The sequence below is a fragment of the Rhinolophus sinicus genome, chromosome 3 (assembly GCF_057876585.1).
Source record: "Rhinolophus sinicus isolate RSI-liver-muscle chromosome 3, RSI-T2T, whole genome shotgun sequence".
Taxonomy (NCBI): Eukaryota; Metazoa; Chordata; class Mammalia; order Chiroptera; family Rhinolophidae; genus Rhinolophus; species Rhinolophus sinicus.
The window spans coordinates 148,033,921-148,054,649 of record NC_142503.1 but is presented as its reverse complement, the minus strand read 5'-3'; the positions used below and the strand labels follow the sequence as shown (position 1 = coordinate 148,054,649).

Sequence of the window (20,729 nt, the reverse complement as noted above, 5' to 3'; positions counted from 1 at the left end):
TCAACCAAAATCTTTACATATCTTTCATGGTATATGATTAAAGAGAATTCTAGGAAACTTTAATTGATTCCATGATTTTATAATGTCTCTTTTTCCAGTCATATCCTGATTTCAAATAGTTGCTAAATGTAAAGAATTTCTTTGATCAAAAATAAAATCCTTTCAAATAACTTTTAATTATCGTTTCTTAGCAGATTTTTAGTTTCATTCAATAGTAATTTATCTAACGGCCTATCTGAATCCAAGGGTACAGCCTTGAAACAAGTTATCGATTTTTCTATCTTTAGGAAATCTACTCTGTCTTTAAGAAAGTTCCAAAGAATAAGTGAGAAGACACATATATGCCACAAAGCTGCCCAGGATGAGCTGAGGACATATCATACATTAAAAGGAAAGATCAAGTCTTGGATCATCAGAAGAGAATAAAAGAGCAAAGTCTCTACAGATCTACAGATGGTCATCAAAAGACACTGGCCATCAGTCAGAAAAGCTGGATATAAGGGAAAAGAGAGAAGAAAGTGAAAAGACAAACCTAATGATGGTTGCATATCAAAGGCAGGACAACTTTTTCCACAATTAGGAGGAATGTGGGGCAGGTGAAAATAGGTGGTTAAGAAGCAGAAAAGGATGAAAATTGCGAGACCGAAATTTATTTCTTCTGTAATTGGAATTTTAATTGGATTCAACGTAGGCAAAAAGTCCCTAACCGTCTTGACCAGTAGTGTCATAGCGAATGAGAAATAATAAAACCGGGGTCTACATAGTAAGTCTGAATCTAGTTCATGTCCTGCTTCATGGTTTGTCTATTTCTGCTATCTGTACTGGTATTACCAATATATCAGGATACTCTCCCCATTAACCAGATTGTAAGTGTGTAGTTTGCAGTCAGCTGTTATTTTGCTTGTATAGCCCACAAGAATGGCATGAAATAAATCCTAAATGTGCAACATTAAAGTTGGACTGGATCTTGAAAATTATCTAGCAATATGTCCTTATTTTACATATGAGGAAACTGAGTCCCTAGGAAATTAGATAATTTGCTGAAGGTCTCATAGCTAGCTAGTGGCATTTTGATAAGTTGATGATTTTAGACTCTTCTAGAGTCTATTCTTCTGCAACAGCTATGAATTTTAATTCATCTGCCTTGTCTACCTGCTCATAACTTGTAAATTCTATGCATGGATGCATAAGCTTAGGTTGAGAAAATGGACTTGTCTATTAAATATTGCATTAAATTTGTTAAATCCAGCATACGCAACTATTTGAAAGCAGTTTTTTTGGACAAATCTTTATTATTAAAAAGTCACAATGAAATATATTTAATACTAGTTCTTTAACATTCTTTTTTAGTTTGACAGGGTGCACTTTTTTTCTTTTGAGACAATGGGATAGTTATGAAAGGAACCAAAGGAAACAGAAAACTTTTCTACATCAAATAAAAATAAATCTTGGGAAATATTTGTCTTCATAGCCAAAGAATCACACTCTATGGGGCTTGAACTGAACATCCGTAATATCACAGAATTGGTATTTACTGAATAAAGTAAAAAAATATTGCTTTCTACTATGACTTAATTTTATAAAAAATTATCTTTGTCATAAGAGCATCATCCATGATTCAAAGATTTTATGTTTTCTTAACTTTAGTTAAATAAAATTCATTCATTTATAAAGCAGTGTACTTACTGATTCAGGACAGGTGTGTAGGCAGTTTTATCCTCATCAATAATAGTGACCATCAGTGTAATAAGTTGGGGCCAAAAATCCAAGTTCTTGGTGGTTGGTCCCTGTTCTTCCCGAGGAATGTCCTGTTTCTTACTCTGCTCACAAGGTCACGTAACATGCAAAAGAAAAGGTTAAATGGTATGACTTTAGTTAGAAGTCACTGTCAAACAGGAGAATCAGAGAAAAGTGTTATGAACAAACTCTTAGATCATGTGAGCTAAAGCCATTAAATTCAGTTTTCCTTTCTTCATTGAATGGAACCCCCTAGGATAAAGTCACATTGACAAGACTTGTTTCTAAGTGCTTTGATTCTTGGGTGAATGTTTCTCTTCCTCTATCACAGTTCAAAAGCTTAGCAATTATTACTGTAGAAATGATTCCTTTAATGTGGCTTCTCCCAAGGAGAGAGACTGAATTATATGCGGACAAAGGTGTGTGTGTTCGCACATGTGTATGTGAAAAATTTATCATGCCTAAATATTTTGTCCAAAGTCATACTGGCAACAAGTGGACAGAACTCAATGCTGCTTGGTTACAAAATCAGTACTATTAAATTCTACATTATATACATGTTACATAAACGGCCTGGAACTCGCTCATTCCACCTATAAACACCTATAGTTAGGTAAAACTTCGCAAGTCTATGTTTCTTCTGTGTGTGTGTGTGTGTGTATGTGTACCTGTTTAAATCATATTTGAATCCTTCTCAATTTACTACACTGAATAAATTCTCCAACTGTTACCCCTAGAAAGAGAGTGTTGTCTGGGATCTAAATTTACATTGCGATGAACAGAGTACAATAACAATCTCGAATGTTTCACATATAAATTCATGCTCAACACATATAATTCTTTTGAACATACTGAGAAGTTATTCCGGTTATTTTGTTTGGTGGGTATTTTTCTTAGAACACTTCTTTCATTTTACTTTTTAAAATTAGGCAAACAGAAAAAGGCAGAGACAATTTTAACTCAAGTATAGAACTAAGTGGGAAGCATACGGCTTCCCTGACTATTTCTGCTATATTATTCACAAGCTTATAGGTTCAGGATATTTGAAAACTTCAATTGTACCTCATAAAATTCATGGGCTCTTTGATATACATTTAGATTTTATCTGACACAATCAACTGCCATATCCAACTCGCACATCTTATCTGAAAATCAGCCAACCCCTGCTAAATGGTTATGTGCATATCTGCTGACAGTTGTCCAAGACATGTAACCAAATTTGGATGGGTCATCACCTGATTATTCTTCTTCTTAAGCTAAAATAAAAGCCTTATATTGAATCCATTTATAATTAGAGATCTCCACACACAGACTATAATGTACTTTAGGGACATGTAATTTCTCAGGGTGTTTCCAAGCATTGTTGATTGATCTTTATGCTCAAAATGCAACAGAGATTAAAAGTAGAAGGGTAAAATTAAAATAGTCAAAAAATTATTGGCTGGCACAAATTACTTCCAATTTCCAGTGTGCACTATAAGCAGCTTTCAAAGGACCTTGAGAACCTTGTATGTCTGGTCCCTGAGAACTGCTTGAAAGTCCTTGTTAGGCTATCCTTTTCAGTTCCTCAGGCATATCAACAGATCTCTAAGAAAAAGGCAGCAATACAAGCTTACAAATACCCAGCTTTGCCTACTTTTAAGTTACATTTTCTATTAAAATGTATTTTGCTTTTGTGAACAGGACTTTATTATTGCCACATTAACGTAATCATTTATTACATTAAGATCAACTGATTTCCCTCTCTATGATGTATTTAGAAATCAGAGAACCTGGTGAGTTGTGAAGGTTGTAGATAAAATGACCTCCTGACCACAGGAGACTATAGAGAGTACTGTCGTTAATCATCACCATGTGCATAGAGCTAAACTATATGTCTAACTTATTTCAAATAATGTGACTAAATGAAAGGGAATAACTATAGATGATAAGTTTAATATCACAGTCACTCATCATTTTGCAAAGAGTGATATGGAAAGGAGGAGAAACTAAACTACATAGTTGACTGTGCATTAATTCCAAATTCCCTTAGCTGTCACAAATTATATTGCCATTATTCTTTTTCATGACATTAGAAGATTATAGATGGTATCATTTTTTTGCATCAAATTCTGTATGTAGCATCAGAATAAACCAAATGGAATGCTGAATCATTAAGTTTTTATTTAGCACACAAGAATTTCACAAATCAGACCTTCCTATCTTACTAGTGCATTTTAAACTGCATGTTTAAAATTATGGGGTGCAATCATGTAGATTAGAATATTTACCTGATTTATTACGAATTAAATTCTTCTAAGTAAGACTTTATTACTATCCTAGAAGTCTACTAGAGCATTTGACCTTGGGGTTGGAGAAATTAGGATAACGGTAGTAGAAATTTTAAAAACTAATAATAAGTACATTGACACAGAGGGTGCCAAAAAAGTGTATACATATTTTAAGAAAGGAAAAAAAAACTGTATTAAAATTGTAATACAATGAATGATGCCAGCATTCATTTGATTAATGCCATCTTTTGAGGGAATGTCACACTACACATTGTTAACATAATTCAATTCAACTTTGAAAAGTAATACATAGGTAACATCTCTTAAAATATGTATTTTTTTGGCACCTGGGTATTTACTGAAACCCTTAAAAGTAAATATTTATTATATTAAAATTTGTATTTACATAATACACAAGTATGTCACTGAGTTATAATTATATACCAAAAGTTATATAACAAAAGTACAAGTTTATAAAATTATGATTTAGTAGATCAACTTTATGTTCATCAGTGTTATCATGACTAAAACTTATTTTATTAATAAACTATTGAGGAAAGAAAGTCTGTGAGAGTATAATGGGGAGAGGATTTTTTGAAAGTGGAAAGTTGCCAGGATGTAGGATCAGCTGAAAAAAGCATCCAATCATCATGTTTACAAAGGATACTTCACTACAAAAAGCTTGTACAGACAAGCTGATAAGGCGTACACTATTATTCCATAACTTCAAATAAGAAAATATGAAGCTATTCCATCAAGAAGAGACCAACATATGGAGAGAACTATTATGAGCAAAAACAAAAGTGTTGCAATAATAGGTGATATCTTATTGGTAGTAAGACTTCTGCAATACTTCTAAGATTGCTGAATTTCTGTGACATTCCATGTTGCTGTTCAATGAGCATCTAACTTTGAAACTCTCTTCTAAGGAGTTGGCCAGACAAGGGTTGTGAGGAGGTATTTAACAGAGAAATGCAAAGGTGGGATGTTTAAATGCAAAAGTACATGATAGACACGTACTTGGAGAATTACTAACAATCTGAGACTACAAGCTCTTGATAAAGTATGTTTTTCCAACATTAGATTTACTGGATGTTAGTGAGTTTAGCACACACACACGATTCATGCTTAAACCAATAAAGACAATATTTCCTTAAACAAAGTTAAATAGGTTATTTCCAGACTTCTTTGAGTAATATGTTAATGTGCATTGTAATTCTCTAAAATGATGGTTCTCAAACTGTAGTGTGTATTAGCCTTGCTGGGAAGGCTTGCTAAAACACAGATTGCTAGGCCTACCCCCTGAGTTCCTGACTTAGTAAGGCCTGAGAATATGCATATATAACAGAGTTTCAAGTAATTCTGGCACTGCTGGTTCAGAGACCAGTTTGACAACCATTGCTCTGAGAGCCAACACTGGAATATTAGGTTTTCAAATGTATTTGAACTTGATAAAGCCTCCACCCCTCTCCTATTTTCCATACTCCATCTTGCAAAATTTTCTACAGAATAAATATGACTTTGGGAAACAAAGTGCTATAAAGATAGATGCTTTTAAATCCGAAAGTACCTTGTGTGTCATGTTAAGGAATTTGCCTTTAAACCACACTTGATGAGGACCATTAAAAGATTTTAAACATGGGAGTATTTATTTACAATTTTTTTTAAATGACTTGGCAGTAGCAGTTAAGTTTAATGAAATTCAACTTATGAAAGAGCTAATAAGTAAAACTGATAGAATTCAATGCCTTGTTGGAAAGAAAGAGAGAGAAAGCAAGTGGCACTATTCAGAAGGTAATTAGGTAGATTGATTTGGAGTTTAAAATGCATTCTAGATTATTTATGTAGATAGAAGAATTCCAAGGTATATGTGGCAGTTGAAATTATGGAGAAATAAGATTATTCCAAGAGAGGGAAGATAACTGATGGCCAGTTGCAAAACCTTAGGGAAAAATTTAAAAAAGAAAAATAGTAAAATTCTAAGCAAAATAAGTCAGACAGAAAAAAGTTGAAAACCATCTGATTTCACTGATATGTGGTATATAAAACTGAAAACAACAAAGGAACTAGACAAACACATGAAGAAACAATAATTCATAGACACAGACAATAGTTTAGTGGTTACCAGAGGGGAAGGGGGAAGGGGGTGGGAGATGAGGGTAAAATGGATCCAATATATGGTGATGGAAAGAGAACTGACTCTGGGTAGTGAACACACAATATGATATACATATATATGATGTATTACAGAATTGTACACCTGAAACCTATATAACTTTACTAACAATTGCCACTCCAATAAAGTTTAATTTAAAAAAAAATGATGAAGCAGAGGCATAGATGGGGGAGTGAGGCCCCTGTCAAATGGGAGAGAATGGGAATGACAGTGTACTGATACACAGGATGATCGGCCTCAAACATAAATGAAGAACATGGTTCCCTCTGAGTCAGGTGATGAAGAGTCTTGCAGATATACATTGTTGATGGTGAGAAAGAACTGCTAGGAGCTTCCATCCCGAGAGAAGAGGAGGAGTAAATAATAAAGGTTTGAAATAACCCCTGCAAGGAATTAGACAAAGGTTTGAGTTGAACCCATGGTGGCACTGCCAGGTAGCTTGGGAGCTCTGTGGAGAGTGGGTCTCTGAACGTATAGTGACACTATTCTGTATCATCATGAGTTCTTTTCAGTACTGGATTAGAAGTCAAGGAAACAGTGTTGGATTTGCTACTGAAGGGCAGGGAATGCAGGAAAGGAGAAAAAGGTTTGAATGTTTGACAAGAATGGTTGAAGTGTTGGGACAAATATTTAATTTGGTCCAGAAGAAGAAAATTGGAAGGGAAGATGGAGGAATAGATCTAGAGGGTGTAGGGACAGCAGATTGTTTGGGCATTTAGGTCATGGGAGTGGGGGACAGGAACAGAGATTAGATGACGGTCTGTAGAGCTGAGGTCTAGAAAAGTCAAGGAAATTGATTCCTTGGGTAAGACAATGAAGCCGTGGTAGCTCTGAAAAGAACTTACAGAATCTGTGTGTGTTTAAGTAAGGGGCTGCTATAAATGTGCATAGCGAGATGGTTTTGGTTCAAGGCAAGTAAGTTACAATTAAAGGTTTGGCAACAAAATTTATAGATGCTAGAAATTTGGAAAATCAGGACAGTGTGGATATAAAGACACATAAATGAAAATAGATATGAGCCTGAATATTTAAAAAGAAAAAAAGCTTAAACTATAACGAAAAAGGCTGGCAAGATAAATTAATATTAAACTGTTAACTAGATATCTCTTATATGTTTGCGACTTCCTTTGACTGAGTTGGCTGTATACATCCTCATATTTCTGAGATTAGGAAGTCTTAGCCCTAGCAGTGCACAGGTTAGAAAAAGGGAAACTCTAGCAATAGTTTTGGAAGCAGATCAGAAAGTTTCAGATGCTCAGGGGAGCTGAGATCCTTGTGAAAAGTGATGTGGATAGTTTATCAGGTAGGAGAAAGAAGACATTTTTACTGCTCTACAGAATCTACAGATTCTACAGAATCAGACAGAATTTCTCCAGGTACCCTTCCCTTATCCCAGGGAAACCAGGTGGAACATTCTTGATGTCAGTGGAACCACCCTCCCTGTTTCTCTCTCCCAGGTACTGCTGCCTTCTGCTTCTCCTAGGTACTGCTGTCTAAGAATACTTCCATAATCTCTAAATGCAACTACAGAGACATCACTTCAGCTCCTTCTGTTCACTCGTCACAACATAACTGTTAGGCGTGAAGACTGAATATACAAACGAACAATGGTCAGAGCAGTCTTTCTAGCAACCAGCCCCGGAAGCCAAACCACAGCCTCTGTAGCAGTCAACCCAGAATGGTCAGGCCACCCGTTTCCTCATATTTTGCCTTCACTGCCAACTCAGGATCAACCAGAGCCAACTATGCTCCCCAAACCCATCACAGAGGATGCCCTTCCAGTCAGCTGACTTCCAGTTGTCCCATGACAACCAGCTCCAATCATATCAGACCTGATGCTTTCCATGATTCTCACTATAAAGCTTTCCCACTTCCCTTCCTGCCTTTGAGTCTCTGCCAAATAAAAGTAATGTTGACGGCCGTTTTTGTTATAGCAAGGTCTGAATAAAGGACCTGTTTGTTCTAATTTGGGTGGTCTTCATGCATTTCCAAACATCAAAGCCAAATATTAAAATCCTCATTTTAGAGATAAAGAAACTGAGCATTATCTTAATTCCTACCCCTCTTCTTAACTATAAACAAACATGTAGACCACTCTGAAAAACTTATAGCCTTTTTTTTTGTTTGTTTATATCCTACATTCCTAGACCTGGTTATGTAGTTTATAGACATGTGACAACCATTACCTCCCATTACTAATACTCAGCTGATTTTTATTTTGACTTATATCTTGAATGGTAGCAAAAGCTTTCAGATAATAAAGTTATCGATGCTTATGTGAAATCCCTACACACTTCCTGAGTTCTTAAGACTGTCACAACTACTCAGCACTTACTTGGCAGTGTGAAAGTTCTAGGCACAGTCAGGGTCTAGTTCTAAACTAATTTCCTTATGTTCCCTCCACTGCTCCCGCCAATTTTAGAGCTTTCTTAATTGACAATCTTTTATCATCAGCATCCTGTTGTCCCAGAAGTTCCTACTAAAGTTACTAATTGATTCTTACTCTTCATGTCACCAGAGTCCCTTCATCTGCTTCTCCTAACTAATGTTAGTTTAATTCCATTCAATTTGGGGCAGTATGGATCATCAGACATGAACATAATAGGAAGAATCAGCTCTTAACTCTTCACAGACTCCCTACTCTGCTTGCACAAACAGGAAACCATCAACTATGGGGTGAATAATGACTTTACTAAAATTCCTTATCTTGCTAATTCTAGAAGGCTAAATTCTTGTTTGACTGATAATCCTTAAGCAAAATGACATGAGGCTCTGAATAAGGTTGAAGGTGTAGACAGGAAGTAAAAAAAAAAAAAAGCAGGATGTAAAAGTATTTCACAGTGGCTTTCACATAGAAGAGGAAGAAAATGAAAGAGGAGAAACGTTGTTAGGACAAATTAACTTAATGTGAGCAATTTAATCACCACACCAGAGAGTTAGTTCTACATCCCCCCACTCTTTGTCAGCTTAGACAAAGGCAGTCAGGCTGAATTCCAGGGTGTTGCATCTGGAGTGGTATCAAGTCGACTCTCCCCAGGCAAGGCAAAAGAGGAAAAAATACAGAAGTTAAAATCCACGCAGAAGTAAATACAATTTTTTTTTTTTTTTCGGTCTCCCTTCTCAACTTTTGTGAAGAGTTCTTAGACTCACCCTCCTTTCTTTATTCTTTAATCACACTGCAGTACTGAAAAGGCTACCTACAACACTTCCTGCAATTTATGTATTCTACAGATGAGGAAAACGAGTCTGGCATAGTTTAAAGCGGTCCATTAAGCTCATATAAGGTCATAAAGACCTTGAAATTTTAATGTTCTCAAGAAAACCTCCTTCATTTTACTTCCCCTACCCTAAAGTTAAAAATTACTCAAGATAAATAACAGACAGTAGATTTGGATTTTGTTTGCAAGGCATCAAGAGGAAAATTAAGTTATTAATCATAGGGTTTTTGACCCCTTCCCCTAATTAAAGAGTTTGAGAGCCATTGCTAAATGAAAGCATTAGTGTTTTTAATTGATGACCTAAGAAATTTCCTTATATATCTTAAGACTTCATATAAATCGGACATCCTTTTTAAGGCGGTGCCAGTATTTCCTCTTCTTTTTTTTTTTTTTGCCTTTGACAAAGTTCAGTCCATCTCTTACTTAGACTATTTGCAAGTTCATTGCCTTTGATTTAGCAACTTCAAAGGTATTTTCTACTATTAATCTTTAATGTCACTGTCAAAGATGCCTTATTCACTCACTGAATTCTACTGAAATATAGTAAGTCACTTAAATTTTGGCCATAAATAGGAGAGATTTGGGGAAGTTAGGCTGAATGAGGCAGGTGCCTGGATTCTCTAATGAACTTGATCTTGCTCATACACTTAATTAATAGCCCTTAGTATTCTGGCTATGCCATGAATAAATCTGCATTAATTTTCATTACAGATAAAGTTGTGCTACCTTTGCCTTTTTGGGACAGCTGGGGCAGAGTCCATATTCAATTGCCCTGATTTATTTTGTAATTTGCTATTTAAATCCATAGCAAAGGTGCTTTGGGACAATGTGAATTGCAACTTACAGAGAATCTAAGAGAAATATACTGAGGAGTGAAATTTGAGACTATTTTCAAAGCTGCCAGTGATTAGTGTTTTTCTATGTCTGGTCCATGTTCATCTACCTCAGAATCACCCGGGTCACTTATTACAAGGGGGTGAGGCATGTAGAAAAAGTTAAAGGGGGTCAAATATATAGTGATAGAAAGAGATTTGATTTTGGGTGGTGAACACAGTGCAATATACAGATGATATACTATAGAATTGTACATTTGTAACCTATATAACTGTGTTAACCAATGTCATCACAATTAATTTAATTAAAATAAATTTAAAAAAAAAGAAGTACATTTGATTTTAGTGCCCCTGTTGCAGATCTACTAAATCAGGATGACTGGAGTTATGGCCTGGGAGATTGGATTTACACAGCTCTGTTCTTCTGAAATTTTGACATTCATAGGAAGAACTTAACTTGTAATTAAGTCAGGTCAAAATAGTCCTCATTTTGTTTAGGAAGAAGAGTGATACAGTTTTTCCTGGATCCCAGTATTAGTCATGGGTTTGCTAAATTTTACATTCTATCCTGATAACTTCTGTTGCACCTTTATATCTGAGAAATTACTGACTACATATAGCTCCTTAATTTTAAGAAAAGGTAGAATAACTTACTGGATATTTATGTGATGCTCCGTCCAGGTGCTGATAGACTGCTTTGGTAGATCCCTTTGTAAATCATTAAGTTTTATATTAACAGTCATTAGAAAATTATTGGTATACTCAAATAGCTTAATATACTGTTGTTAATTGAGAACAAAAAAAAAAGCAACTAGTGTTTTGTTTGTTTGTTTGTTTGTTTGCTTTTTATATTTATTTATTGGGGTGACAATTGTTAGTAAAATTACATAGATTTCAGATGTACAATTCTATATTACATCAACTATCAATCCCATTGTGTGTTCGCAACTAGTGGTTTTAAGTAAGAGTAATTATTGAAAACTAAAATTAAAGTGTTAATCGGGTTAGAAAAAAACAAGGAATTTCCATATATCATTAGAATATTTCATTTTTATTCTAGCAAAATGTTTAAAGAATCTTCACTGGATTTTCTCAGGTTTAGTAAGTCTGAGACACTTGGTATTTAAATGGCCAAAACTGCATTTCAAAGTGTTTGGACAGTCTAAGCGGTTTTTAACAGCACTAAATGGTTCCTTGAACTTGAATAGACCATACATGGTTAAGTGATCTATACATAACTATAAATTGTCATAACTCTGAATGTGGACTTTAAATATACAAATTACTTTATAGCATGGTATAATAGAAAAAATAAGTAAAAATTGAGCACAGAATCAGACTTACATTCTGTTCTCAACTTACCATTGACTTGTTCAAATTTGGGGAAATAATTAATTTCTTCAACTTTGGATTCTTAATATTCAAATAGGAATATATATATATATATATATATATATATATATATACATATATACATATATATGTATATATATATATATTCCTATGTTTCTAATAATTCTTATAATTAGATAGGTTGTAATCTTCAATAAGTGGCATTTATTACCATATTAACATAAAAGGGGAATGTTCACCTTTAATTATATTTTTGGTATATGCTCTGCCTAATTGACAAGGTTCTTGTTAGAATCCCAAGAGAGATGCATAAGAAAGTTTCTTGGATATAAAACAGACAAATAAAAACGAGTGCTGGAGAGGGTGTGGAGAAAAAGAAACCCTCATACACTGTTCGTGAGAATGCAGATTGGTGCAGCCGCTATGGAAGGCAGTGTGGAAGTTCCTCAGAAAATTAAGAATAGAATTACCATATGACCCAGCAATCCCTCTCCTGGGTATCTACCCAAAAAACCTGACAACATTTATCCATAAAGATATATGTGCTCCAATGTTCACTGAGCTTTATTTACAGTGGTCAAGACATGGAAACAACCAAAGTGTCTTTCAATAGATGATTGGATAAAGAAGATTTGATGTATATATACACAATGGAATACTACTCTGCCATAAGCAAAGATGAAATATTTCCATTTCAGAATTGTACACCTGAAACCTATGTAACTTCATTAACAATTGCCACACCAATAAATTTTAATTAAAAAAGTTACTATTTTAATGGATAAACTAATAGTTTTGGCTTTTGCTGTTAATATAAATTAAACTTCCATTAAAAGGAAAAATGTGATACTCACATGCAGGAGGCATTTATTTTCCATTTAAGATAGCTCATCTTTAAAAGAACTCGTAGTACTTAGACTGAACTCAGGAGTACCATGAGAACTGATTTCAAATACATTTTGGCTGTAGTAGAGATTAAAAGATAAATTGAATTTGTCTTGTGTGGTTAAAGAAATAACACTAGTCCTTGTGAGTAAAACTTTCAAGAGAGAAGATTTTAATACAACATAAGGAAAAACTTTCTAAATATCAGATATCTCCAAATGTTACAAACCTCCAAACATTTAGAGGCATGTAAGAAATCCCTTGCCTATATTGTATCGAAAAATTGACCACGTGCCCTGAGTGTATTTTTTATATGCTTTCTATAATTATATGACTGTAACTAAATTAGTAGAGATAAAAATATAATCCACAAGTTTTGAGCACTTGACAGGATGTTGATTAAAATATATGGTTACTGTGTTTTTTTTTTAACAGCTTCACTGAGGTACAGTTGATATGAAAAACTGCATATATTTAATGTAGACAGTTTGATGAGTTTGGACATATGCATACATCCATGATGCCATCACCAAAACAAGGTGATAAATCTATCCATCACCCCCAAAAGTTTCCTTCTGTCCCTTTGCTTTCCCCCTGCACTCCATCCCCCATGGTGAAAACACTTAACATGAGATGTACCCATTAACACATTTTTAAATGCACAACACCATATTGTTAACTGTAAGCACTATGTTGTACAGCAGATAGAAAGAATTTATTCATCTTGTGTAACTGTAACTTCATACCCATTAAACATATGGGTACTGTTTTAAAAGGCTAAAATACATTGTGGATAGCTGTTTACCAAATATGTTTCCCTTTTCCTTGAGAACACAACTAGACTACACAGATAGAGGACTAAAGATGGCTGCAAATTCTTTGATAACACCTTTCATTAAAAGCTATGTCTATTTCCTTCCCTTGACTATGGGTGACTTTGACCAATACAATATGGCAGAAGTGACCTATGTTTCTTTCCAGGCTGAGGTTATACAAAACTGGCAACTCCCAGTTCCTGTCTCTTGGACCATCTGGCCCTAAAATCCAGCCACTAAGCAGATGCCCAAGCAGCCCAAGTAGCCGGGTAGAGAGGTCCATGTGGAGAACAACTGACAGACCTGGTGCAGTTCTCACCAACCAGTCTTCTGGTTTCACCAATAATCTCCTTGAAACCCTTCTAGCTTCAGCCTTCCACCACTCAGTCCTAAATCAATGCTACATGTTTATCACACAGCAATAGATAACCAGAGCTACTGTGTTTCCTAAAGTCTTTTGCGGTTGTGGAAATATGACTGAGTTCTAGCCCATAGAATGTGAGCAGAAGTGTTGTAGCCTATAAGCCTTCCATGTACAATCCTCCATGTTCTTTTCGTCTTCCAGTGTGCTACACAAAACCACAGCCACTTCAGTACCATGTGTGAAACGGTAGAATCACAAGACACAAGGAACTGCTTGGAGGATTAAACAGTTGCTTGTGATGATAATGCCACACCCCTTCAGCTCACCTGATTTCAATGCATTGATGGTGAATAATCACATATATGTTGCCACAGTCTCACATCAAGCACCAGCTGCAACCTCTCTCTGCTTTGCTGCTTGGGGCTTTTTATAAAGTCATAGATGGCCATTCTGTCACACACTGGTTGTGGCCCAGAAATGAGAAGTCAACAGCTCAGCCTCTCTGTTTTAGTTTCCTACGGCTGCCCTAACAAATTACCACAGACTTGGTGGCTTAAAACAAGTTCTTGGTGGCTTTCACAGTTCTAGAGCTGAGAAGTCCAAAATCAAGGTGTTGGCTGTGTTGATTCTTTCTGGAGGCTCTGAGGGAGAGTTTCTTTCAGGCCTCTCTCCTAGCATCTGATGACTGGAGGCAACCTTTGCTGTTCTTTGGTTTGTGTATGTGTAAATCCAATCGGCCTCTATAATCACATGGCCTCCTCTCTCTGGGTGCCTGTGTGTCTTCTTTTCTGTTATAAGAACACCTGCCATTGGATTTAGGGCCAATGCTCATCGCTAGATACTCACCTTAATTACATCTGCAAAAGTCCTTATTACATAGAAAGTCACATGTGAGGTTCTGGGTTGATGTATCTTTTGGAGAGATACCATTTAACCTGCTACTCCCCATCCTCCATTGGGACAATTTAGAGATACATTCTATGGTTTCCCAGCGGGCTACAAAAGGAACAGAGCCTCAGTTGACCGCAGAGATAACCAACTCATCACAGCACCCTTTATTACTTTTCTGTCTTCCTTATATCATCTTCCCTATATACTCAACCTTCTTTCCTGTGATCATGTCTCAAATAAACTACCAACAAGTTTCTCTTTTAGGCTCTGCTTTCAGAGAACCCAAACCATGATAGGAAGAGCCAGTTGAGTATCAAGAACATCCATTTTTTATAGACTTTACATGAGTGAGAATAAAACTTATCACTGATACTGGAATTAAGTTTATTTGCTTTAGCAGCTGATTTAATCTGTAATAATATATACTTATTGTTTAGAAAATTTAAACTCTCCATAGGCTTTTTCTATGTTTTAGATGTCATCCACATTTTCTTTTTGTCCCTGGTATTAGCTTCTCAACAACTTTTCTCTCCTCAAAGGAACCTTGCAACACTATGAATAACCCTTAAATTTTCTCTTCTTAAGCTTAGTTATTTTAATATATTTCAGGAAAGTGATTGTAGATAATTTATCCTTGAAATTGACATAAATAATTTCTCTCCAATACTTAAGTTCCTACAGGTACACTCATCCACGGAAAGGGAATATAATTTCCTTGAAAGAAAGCAGTTGATAGTGGACACTATGCTGCAGCAATTTGAAGTATACTCAGTTTCCGTTTTCAACAGATTAAAAATCCTCTTAAAGATAGAAATAATAAAGTCTCTCACTCCAAAGAGAAAAGACCCAAAGAAATGAAAGAGTTAGATGGAGGAAATAAAATGCTGTGGTTTACAAAAAATGAAATTTTGCTGCAAAGCAGGCATATTTGTTTTCTATTGCTTTGTAACAATTTACCATAAAGTTCGCATCTTTGAACAACACAAATGTATTGTCTCACAGTTTCCATGGGTCAGGAGTCCAGGTGTGGAATAACTGGGTAATCTACTCAGTGTCCCATAAGGCTGTAGTCAGGTGTTGCTCAGGGCTGGGATCTCATCTGAGGCCCAGGGTCCTCACACAAGCTCATGTGGTTGTTGGCAGAATTAATTTCCTTGTATCTACAGAACTCATGGAAGCTTGATTTTCAAGTCCAGCAGGAAAATCTCCTTGACCTCAGAAAAGGCCTAAGATCCTTCTAAAGGGCTTGCTTGATGAGGTCAAGCCTACCTAGCATAAGCTCTCTTTTCGTTAATTCAAAGTCAAACTGATTAGGGACCTTAACTATATCTGTAAAATCCATTTGCCTTTAACATGTAACAATCTAAGGGGGGTTAGTTTTGTTTTATATTTATGGTTTTTTCCCTATTCTATTGGCTAGAAGCAAGTCACAGGTTTGCCCTTACTTAAGGACAAATCATTATACCAGAGCATTGAGAGTTACCTTAGAATTCTGCTAACTTCTTCAGGGTAAAAGTCATTTTAATACTTTATTCAGGAGGGAAAGGATATTAAAAACCTCAAGCTTGCCTTCCTAATGGTAGAATAGATATTCTAAATAAACCTCTCAGTTGACACAACTGTGATACTGAATGAAAGGTTGTCATTTGTAAAATATACAAACATTTTGGAAAACAGCTTGGCATTGTATAGTGAAGTCAATTATGCACATATTCTAACTCTGTAACTCTACTTATAGGCATGTATCCTAGAGAAACTACTGCATTTATTCATCAGGAGACACACAGAAATGTTCAGAGAAACATCATTTATAATAGCCATACTTCCCCAAATTGGAAATTACCCAACTCTTTGTCATTAGAATGTACAAATTGTGATGCATTTATATAGTGGAATTTCCATTGAGTACTGACAATAAATAGCCAGCTGTATGTTGGGTACAGTGGTGCTCTGCTCAGATTCCCTCTTTAGGGCCTAGCACCAACCCCTGCGCTACTGTTAATATTGGCTACTAAAGGCTTTTAGTTGTGCTTTTCACTGGCACTGGCCTTAGAGGCAAGGATCTGATTCACCCAAGGTTACCCTCTTCCAGGAGGCAGTACCAGTGATGGCTAATGCTGTGAGAGAAAGCTCAGTTGCTTTTCCTCAACTAGGGATAGCTTTCAAGGGCCATCCCAGCTCCGGACCTTCCTGTAGGACTGACTGAAGTCTCAGCTATAGACATATTGCAAGTTAGATTCTCCCTTTGCCTGATCAAGCCCTCCTCACTTCCTTACAGGTTTATCTCTCTAGAGCTGTGCTGTTTATACAGTAGTAGCCCACTAGCTACATGTGGATATTTAAATTTATATTTAAATTAAATTAATTCAAGGACTCAGTACTCATATGTGGCTATGACAACTCTATTAGGCACTGTACATATAAAATGCATTCACCATTCTCTAAAGTTCTACTGGACAGCACTGCTTTGGAGCACTCTTAGGTGGAACTTGTATATGCAATTCACTTCAGAATCTGTTTTTAGGGAACCCAGGCTAAAAGAAACTTACGCACAGCAGTACGTATGATTCTAAAACACATAATGCTGAGCAGAAAGATCATACCACAGAATAATATAGTCAGTATGATTCCATTTATACGAATTTAAAAACAAGTAAAATTAGATATTAACTAATTTAGAGAAATATTTATATGTATTAAAACTAATGAAATCAAAGGGATCATTAATACAAACTTTATGAAAGTGGTTATTTCTGGGGACCCAGATCCTATCAGGTTACAAGTATTCGTAGGTGTTCATTTTATTATTTTTTTAAAAAAACCTAAATGTTCACTGTGTTTTGCTTAGGATATTTTTGAAAATAACAATACTTTAAAAAGTAATGGGGGCTCTTAAGAAGAAGGAGATTGATTCTTTTTTATTATTAGTAGAGAATAGGTATAAATAGGATGGAACCCACTAATATGGCATATTGCTATCGTTAAGGAATCTTTCATTGTAAACAAAGCTATAGTAAAGCCATAGACAAATCCTGAGAATCCAAAAATTACATGTGGAAATAACATTAAGGATATCGAACAGAATTCTAAGGCCTATAATTTCATTACATCACGTTAAGACTTTCTATAATATGTCTTACCCACAATATGCTAGTGGACAAAGAATTGTTGATAAAGCTCAGACCAGTCAAAAAAGTTTTCAAATGGGTTGGGTATGTTTATTCAACTTGGGAACTTAACATAGTGCCATGCTGATGGCACAATGGGAGATGGGTAGTGCGTGTGTTAAATTGGAGCTAAAAGCTGCTAGTCTATACATTTCCTTCAAATGCTTGATCATTATCCTAAATAGGAAAATTAATGATTAGTGAAATTTTTTATTTTAATGAAGACTGATATTTTAATTTTTAAGCTTGTTAGTGGATTTATTTATTTATTTGAATTTTAGATTTCTTATACCTATAAGAAATTTAAATGCTTATACCTTATCCAGATACCAAGGTAAGAGACCCTTACTAGAGACCAGAGGCCAGAAAGCTATAAAGAGTCTAAATTGAAATCTATAAATAAAAAATAAGACAAGCTGTCAGCTTAGAAATCAGAATGATCAACTAGAAAATACCAAATTCTTGTTTTGTCAAATGTAGACTGAAAGTCAAGATACAGGAGGGGGAAATTTGAAAATGAGCACTGCAGAAGAGAATTAGGTACCTGTAGATGTCGTCAGGATACCATATAACTGTCAGGTTGCTCATAAAGAGTTTAAGAGTTGAAAGGAACCTTAAAGTTTTCAAATCTTGTTTTTTTCTAGGCTTAATTATAAGTAAGCAAACTCCATCTGTATGCCTAAATGTCTATATTTCGTTATACGGAATTTTATGTAGTGAACTAAATCGTCTGAGGATAATTCAAGGTTCTAAAATTTACGTCAGACTTTGCAAACACAGTCACTAGGGCCTTGCTTTTCTAAAATTGACTATTTCTCAGGGTTTAACAGTCATGTTCAGTAAACAGATGGGATCGGTTCACTTCTATCACTTACTGAATAGGTATAGTAAGCACTGTATTGGTTTTGTGTTGTTTTAATATGTGTGTAGAGAGAGATGGGAGCAGTTAACGTGGTGCTAAACAAATAATAAGTGTAATGGAAATGCCAGATATTAGCTCATAATCCATCAATGCTTATGGCACAGAAAAACTCAGCAACTGACATTAGGTACAACTAATGTGCTCATAAAAAACAAATGTTGCCTGTTATTTCTTATCACCCTTAACAACACAAGGAGAGAATGTCACCTACGCTCACTAAGAATCTCTGAAAAGCAGAGACTCCAATACAACTAACTCTCATTTTTCTTAAAAACAGTAGAAAAGGTTAAGATAGATAGCTAGAAGAGCACAGACAGGTTCTCTTCTCCTTGTGTTCTCTTTATCTTCTCTTTTAGGCATGTGAATTGACTAATCTGAATGCCATTTTTCATTGTCTAGCCACCCATTAGGGAAATAATAAATCAGCAAAATTGTCATAAACAAAGAATTAGAAAAGGGAATCTAAGGATCTTTCAAACTAGGTAGCACATCTGCAAATAACCAAAAGGAAGCTGTGCTTTCTTCCTACCCTATCTTTAATTTTACAGATGATAGCACCCATCCAGAATTTCCTTCTGGATTTATCAATTCATTGGGTAAACATAAAATTTGTGGTGCATTTATAAAATTGCATGGCTCCTTATTAATGCCTGAACCATTACTTACAAGTTTAGTATTGCACAGGGAACAGTAATCTAAATAGTCAATTACCAATTTAGTTGTAAATGTGACTGTTATGCTGGATTGCAATAAACAAGTAAAGAAAGAAAAGGGCTTCAGCAAAGTCAATACTTTTTTGAGGGAGGAAACTCTCCAAATTTACTTTACCCCAAATAATTTCGGTTCAAAACTACCAACATTAAAATGAAACTATAATACCCTCCCATTTAACTGGTAGACACCAGCATTCAACTTTTCTCTGGTTAATAATCATTTAATCCACAAAATCTATTTCTGTAATTTACATCTGGAAATAAAAACACAAAGATGTTCAATTTCATCAATTGTGGTGACTACATAAAATTTATTATGTTTTTCTTCATCTGTAGCTCTGGGAGGTCCTTATAAGGTATATTGAACAAATCATTCCTTCATGGAGGAGATGATTCTAATGGTTCCTCCTTTATTGACAAACTATAGTGAAATGAATCTACAGTTGTTTAATCTACAGTTGTTTAATCTACAGGATAGCAGTGATGCTATCCTGATCCATTCATTCTCTGGATTTTATGAAATAGACTTCTCAGCCTTAATAAAGTAGAAAGGAAAATACTAAAACCACTACTTAAAGTGCCTACTCTGTTTCAGTTACTAAAACAGGAATTTTGTAATCATAATACACTTATGACAATTGCTCATTTAATTACTGACCTAGATCTATTCTGTGTAGCAAAAAGCCAAATATCCCTTGCTAAATGAATTATCTGAATTTAGTGAAAATATGAGGCATGAAGAAGGCACTCATTAAGTAGTTCTTAAGAAAATAAACATAAATTAGGTGTTAGTATCACCAATGTTAAAGGGCAGGGAGAGGAACTGAAACTTAGAAAAGATAAACACTGATTAGGTCATACTGCTTATCCAGTGTTTAAATCCAATTTTGTCAGAAATGAATGTACAAAGTACCAAGAGTCACTTTACAGGGGAGATATCATTAATTTGATTATATTAAGATGATACGAAAGAAAAGGGATGGGGTAAAAGAAAACATGTCTTGATTCCCAATTTAGCAGAAAGAACATTTCTTAGATCTGTGAACAATGTATTCTATAGGTGACATTGTTCTTGAATAGTCAGTAATGGTGCCCCAGTGCCATCTGTAGCTTATCAGGGATCCAACAATATAAGGCCAAGTGTCAGTGGTGAGAAAATCTTGTTAATAGTCACTGAAATATAGGGCTGGGCCTAGGGTAAGGCAGGTGAGGTGCCTTGACTATAAAATTTAAGGGACAACCCTACACTTGCATAATTCAGGGAGTCTTATCCTAGTGGAACTTGGTCCTCACCCAGGTGTAGTGTTGTAGCACAGTGTCAATTTCAACCATTGCTTCGAGTTCCAGAACTGTGTTTTCCAATGTGGTAGCCACTAGCCAAATGT

At 35.3% G+C, this 20,729-nt stretch overlaps 1 protein-coding gene across 3 annotated transcripts in view; it reads right to left on the bottom strand.

Annotated features, from left to right (window-relative positions):
* Positions 1 to 20,729, bottom strand: part of UNC13C (unc-13 homolog C) — a 505,001-nt gene that overhangs the window by 179,698 nt on the left and 304,574 nt on the right. For all 3 annotated transcript variants that reach the window (XM_074327724.2, XM_074327725.2, XM_074327726.2), the window contains exon 17: positions 1,687 to 1,820. In XM_074327724.2, coding sequence (XP_074183825.2) covers positions 1,687 to 1,820 — 134 coding nt within the window. The remainder of the gene's footprint in view (positions 1 to 1,686; positions 1,821 to 20,729) is intronic.